General features: G+C 33.8%; 1 protein-coding gene across 4 annotated transcripts in view; it reads left to right on the forward strand.

Moving 5' to 3' along the window:
• The window catches only part of PDCD10 (programmed cell death 10), a 43,563-nt gene extending 38,167 nt beyond the window's left edge, over positions 1-5,396 (forward strand). For all 4 annotated transcript variants that reach the window (XM_004424774.3, XM_087440073.1, XM_087440072.1 and 1 more), the window contains exons 6-8: positions 1,201-1,279; positions 1,579-1,661; positions 4,330-5,396. In XM_004424774.3, the coding sequence (XP_004424831.1) occupies positions 1,201-1,279; positions 1,579-1,661; positions 4,330-4,411 (244 nt within the window). In that variant the 3' untranslated portion in view covers positions 4,412-5,396. The remainder of the gene's footprint in view (positions 1-1,200; positions 1,280-1,578; positions 1,662-4,329) is intronic.
• The last annotated feature ends 604 nt before the right edge of the window (positions 5,397-6,000 follow it).

Raw genomic sequence — 6,000 nt, forward strand, 5'->3', positions numbered from 1 at the left:
AGAATGTCACTACTACTTCAGAATAAGCTAAAATATGTTTTAATACCAAAATCCTATATACTTATAATTTTTAGAATTTCCACATGCTTATTTACAAGAAATATGCTGTGAAACAGACACACACAGAAATCTGGACACTGAGCTTTTTGGTTTTTTTCTTTATATAGTGAAGCAGTAATGTTTGCAGTATGAAATAACGGAAATCTGACATTTGTGATTAAAAAGTCAGTAATAAAAGATTATGGGATAGTCTAGATTTATGTCCTGCTAATGCATATCTTCACACGTGCATTGCATTTGAATGGCAAAAGTTTTTGTAGCAATTTACAACTAAGAGAATGGATGTGAAAAAGAGAAGCCTTGCCTTAGAGAATATGAGGCTATTTGAGAATGCAGAATTACGTTAAGTTCAGTTTGACAAGAAAAATTGCTATGAAGTTAGCACAGGGAAATTGGAAAGGGCATAGATAGAAAAGACAAGAAGAGTTCAGAAAAAATGGTGTGTGGTTAGGAAGAATGGTCAGCTCGAATGAGAATTATTGATTTCTTCTCTTTTTCTCTTTAGAAAGGGAAGGAGGTGTTGATGCATATATGGTCAAAGGATGATTGGAAAGGTTAATGTAGAAGAATATTCTGATATTGTCTCTCCCAGAAGTTTAAAATTATTTTCCCAAGGAATTAGTGACAGCAAAGGTTTGGAAGGGGAGGATATGTGGTTGATTAGATAGAAGGTAAGTGTGTCTTATGAGAGAAGAGCTACGACTGAGGAGGAAATAGTTTAAGCATCAAAACCATTAGGTATGTAACTTGAAGTGTTGGTAAATACAGAAATGAGTTAAATGTAATAGCAGAATTTCAGATAATTGTTCATGAGATAAAAGTGGAGAATATGGTAGCTTGAATTCAGCTACATTAGCCAGAGGAAGTAAAAATCATAACTGGAGAAGAGAGGCAGAAGTATATTCTTATAAATTTGAGTAAGTAATGCTGAATGAGACGTTACTGATTTGGGAAGGTTGATGTTGTGAAATGTTTGGTCAGCCGTGCTGGAGAAGTCAGATCACAGAAGGATCCAGGCCAACACCCTTGCTCACCCAGCTGGTCGCGTGTCTGTGTGATCAGTAATTCTTAAAAGTATATATACAGACTTCCTTCACATGTAACTGATTTTGAGGAGATTCTTTTTTTCTTACCCAACAGGGATATAGCTAGTGCAATAAAAGAACTTCTTGATACAGTGAATAATGTCTTCAAGAAATACCAATACCAGAACCGCAGGGTAAGTTTAGTAGAAGCCTTACAAGCTGCACCCTAGATGTTGTGTTGGTTTGTACCTAGTTGTTTTATCGAGTTAAATACTCAGACGGTTTGATTATTGGAAATAGTTTTGTATCATTTACCACTGGGTTTGTCCTTGAATTTAAATATGCTGTTACATGTGTTTAAGTAAATACTCCTAAAAGTGCTTATCTGTAATGTAAAGTCCATCCCATATTCGGTGTAATCTGTTGTTAACTTTAGCTTTTGTGTGTTTTCTCTTATTTAGTATTTTTTTCTTATTATTTTTGATGGCTTTAGGCACTTGAACACCAAAAGAAAGAATTTGTAAAGTATTCCAAAAGTTTCAGTGATACTCTGAAAACCTATTTTAAAGATGGGAAGTAAGTACTGTCATTTATCATCCTTTTCTTTTAATATTAAATAAATTATGTGGTTTTATATGATACTAAAACCGTATATATTAAACCCTTTTACTATATTGTTAATACTCAAACCAACTAGTAACTAAGGTGGACTATTAAAAATAGAAAGTGAATGGTTGATGATTCGGCCATAACTCTAGTGTGGAGCAGGAGTTGACAGACTTTTTCTGAAAAGGGCCAGATGGCAAATATTTTGACTTGATGGGCTTGTTGCAGCTACCCATTCCCCCTCTGCTATTGTAGTGCAAAAGCAGCCGTAGACAGTATAGAAACAAGTGGGTATCATGGCCACGTTCTAATAAAACTTTATTTATAGACACTGAAATTGGAATTTTTGTATAATTTTCACCTGTCACATAATATTATCCTTTAGTTTTTTTTGTTTGTTTTTAGCATTTAAAAATGTAGAAGTACTCTTAGCTTGCAGGCCATACAGAAACACATAGTGAGTGAGATTTGGCTTACTGGCCTACTTTACCAACCCCTGAGGCAGCGGTTCTGAAACTTGAGTAGCATCGGTATTACCTGGAGGGCTTGCTTTTGCGTCCCACCCCCGGAGTTTCTGATTCTGTAGGTCTAGGTTGGGCCCAAGAATTTACATTTCTAAGAAGTTTCCAGATGATACTGATGCTGCAGGTTTGTTGAGAATTGTTGCACTAAAGTTAGAGCAGTGGTTCTCAGTCCTATTTACACGTTAGAATCACTTGGGTTCAGTTTTGAAAGATCCAGGTGCCTTGGCCCCACCTTCAGAGATTTTGATTCAGTTGGCTTGGAGTGGGTCTGGGGTTTAGGTGTTTGTAAAAGTGCTCCAGGTGATTTTAAAGTGCTGCAAAGGTTCTGATCCACTGTCCTGGAAGGAGGGAGGCTGTCACAGTGTCACTGTGTAAGACAGGGAGTGTATTAAAAAGGTATTGGACATTATTTTCAAATTTACATACAACTGACTATAGAACGCTCCAGAAAACCAATAAATTTCATATGTGTTTTTACATGTATACACACGTACATATAATGTATAAGCTGTTGCAGAGGCCATGCCTTCTGCATCATCATGCCTTATAGAGTTCATTGGACCTCAGGTAGAAATAGTGATTATTTCAGCTACAATTGACAGGGACCTCTAACATCCTTTGCTACCATTGAAGTTTTAAGATCCCTATATGCATGCCAAACTATTACAGTATCACTGTGATAATATTAAAAATAATAAAAGAATACATTAGAATCGTCTATGGGTTTTCAGAATTATTTTTAACAGTTCAAACAGGTAGAAATATTTACATTTATATTATCAATTAAAGATATTGAGCTCAATTTTATTAATGGCTTGTGTGGCTGTTCCATACTACTATTCTGGTTGTCTAGGGGAAATGTTCCTTGATGACTTAGTTTAATAAGCCAGCAGGTGTGTTCTGAAAATAAACTTAACATCTGTTTTTGCTTGGTCTCCTCTGCTAAGCCCAAATAATGAAAACACAGTAAAAGAATAATTTACATGATGTGATCATTATTTCTGATTCTAATTAAGAACTGTCATGGAATAAGCAGATTGAAAGGTAGAAATTCATTTAGAGCCTAATTTTCATCCGAAATTATTTACTCTCAATCCTGTTTGCACATTAGAATCACTGGGTTCAATTTTTAAAAACCCCGGTGCCTTGGCCCCACAGTTGCTTTTATCCAGTTTTTTAACATGGATTATTCAGGTTCACCTCTACAACATTTTCTCCATTCAGCAGCTTGTTTAAATTATGATTATTTGTATATGAATAATGTGCCACGTATTTTGTACCTATTTCTCAAAACTGAAAATTATTAATAAAGCCTGATCTTTGAGCCATCTTTCAAAAAGGGGATGAATTTGTATTGATTCAACTAATTCTTCCTGGTCCCTCTTTTTTGAGAAAAGTCCAGGATGAAGATACAAGCTTTAGCTCTGCTACTAAGGAATTGATGAGGCCACACAGTGGGCCTAGGGCATCCCTCTGTGCTCCAGTCACATGAAGGTGGCTGGTAGGAGAAGGTGGTGCAGCACAAAGTAATTTTTAAGAACTTATTTTTATATACTGTCAGCTCCCAAATATTGAAACTACATGATTATTTTATTTTAAAAGTAGATCAGTTCTAAAAGTAGTTTAGAATTCTCAGATTTTTTTTTTGAAAGACAGTATGAGAGATTGAGATGAATCAGATTCACTGTAATCAGCTTTTTCTTAAGTATCATGCCCATTAATGTACATATTTTGAGACTGAGTATGATACTTGAGCAGTTTTATTTTGGTGACTTCTGTGAAACCACAGCTGGAGGATACACTGGAATCCTCTTCTTTGGCCAGTTATTTGTTCGACCTATAGATGAACTCGAGTTGTTGAGGCGCCACCTATCATTACCAGCCCACCAACACCTTATTGCCAGCCAGAACCACTAGGGGGCAGTAATTCCTAGATAGTTTCAAATGATGCAGGACCATTAAATTCCAAGCTGGAATAAATGACACTCAGTTCTTACTTACCTTTTTTCCTAAATTGATGTTATTGCTGTTAGTAGATGACATTAAGTATAAATATTTTTAAAGGATGAATTTTTTGGATAAAATTAATGCTTGTTCTTTTTTTTTTAAAACAGGGCAATAAATGTGTTCATAAGTGCCAACCGACTAATTCATCAAACCAACTTGATACTTCAGACCTTCAAAACTGTGGCGTGAAAGTTGTATATGTTAAGAGATGTACTCTCAGTGGCAGTATTGAACTGCCTTATCTGTAAATTTTAAAGTTTGACTGTATAAATTATCAGTCCCTCCTGAAGGGATCTAATCCAGGATGTTGAATGGGATTATTGCCATCTTACACCATATTTTTGTAAAATGTAGCTTAATCATAATCTCACACTGAAGATTTTGCATCACTTTTGCTATTATCATTCTTTTAAGAATTATAAGCCAAAAGAATTTACGCCTTAATGTGTCATTATATAACATTCCTTAAAAGAATTGTAAATATTGGTGTTTGTTTCTGACATTTTAACTTGAAAGCGATATGCTGCAAGATAATGTATTTAACAATATTTGGTGGCAAATATTCAATAAATAGTTTACATCTGTTAAACATTTCTTTACTTGAAAAAATGCATATATATATGTGAATATATATATATATGATCAGAAGACCAAGACAACTTGGTGTAATGTCTGAAGAACTTCTAATGGGAGCCTATTAGCAGTTATCAGATAATAAAGCAACAAGAATTCCTATTTTTTTGTCCTTAATCACTCTGGGCAAAAAGTGATCAATGGAAATATTTTTGTTAATTGTTATATATGAGGTACTGAATATTTTTCCAGCCTGTTTTAAGAGACTTACGAGAAAGAAATGGCAATTTATAGTATCTTCAAACTATAATGCCACTTTTTGAACTCTATGACAATGTAAAATTAAGTCTTTCTGGTATGCTGGGCCCTAATAAGCTTTGCACCCTTTTTTCAAAAATAGCCACAACTATAATAAGAATTTGAAGCTATACCAATGCTAGTTGGTTTGAAATTGTCATGAGTGTTAATAGTGTTATATACACTCTTTAAATGTGTACAGTTTTGTTTCACCATAGAGAAGTTTTAAGGAAATTATGTACTAAGTATTCCTGTTAAGTGATTTCATTTTTCAATTATGATAAAATAAAGGAAAAAATCAGAATTTGTTTATCTTTTATAAAGATTTTAAATGTTAAACTAAATTTCTGTTGGCAATATAAATTTTTTTGCTATAGTGCAATTTAGTTATTTTTTAAACTTTTTTCTCCATTTTTAAAAATAGATTTTTAAAGAATTACTATCATTGGCAACATAAAAGGAAATCATCCTAGTAGATGTAAATAGGAAATATGTGGAAAGAAGCAAAAAATCAATAGACAATTGGATGAAATCTCACAATTTATGGACATTTTTCTGAGTTGATTTTTTTTTTTCTTCAAAGATACATAGCTGGTAAAAGAAATAGAATTGGTGATCTCAATAATATTCACTTTTGGCATAAACTATCATTCACTCTTGAAAGTAGGTGGATGGTTATTTGCAAAATAGACTTGTGAATATATGAAAAAAATATGTACTGTTTTGTCTTTTTTTGAGCAGCAGACTTTTCAAAGATAAACTGATAACTATCTTCCCTCCTATTGTCTTTACCTCCTTAACAGAACTCATCAGTTACCAGCCATGCCCCAACTCATCTGTTTTTAAAAGCCGCCTATCTTTTCATTTTACTATCCAATATCTCTGGCTTCTCTTTTCAGGAAATTTAC

The sequence above is a fragment of the Ceratotherium simum genome, chromosome 15, assembly GCF_057802395.1.
Source record: "Ceratotherium simum simum isolate JZ-2026a chromosome 15, ASM5780239v1, whole genome shotgun sequence".
Classification (NCBI taxonomy): Eukaryota; Metazoa; Chordata; class Mammalia; order Perissodactyla; family Rhinocerotidae; genus Ceratotherium; species Ceratotherium simum.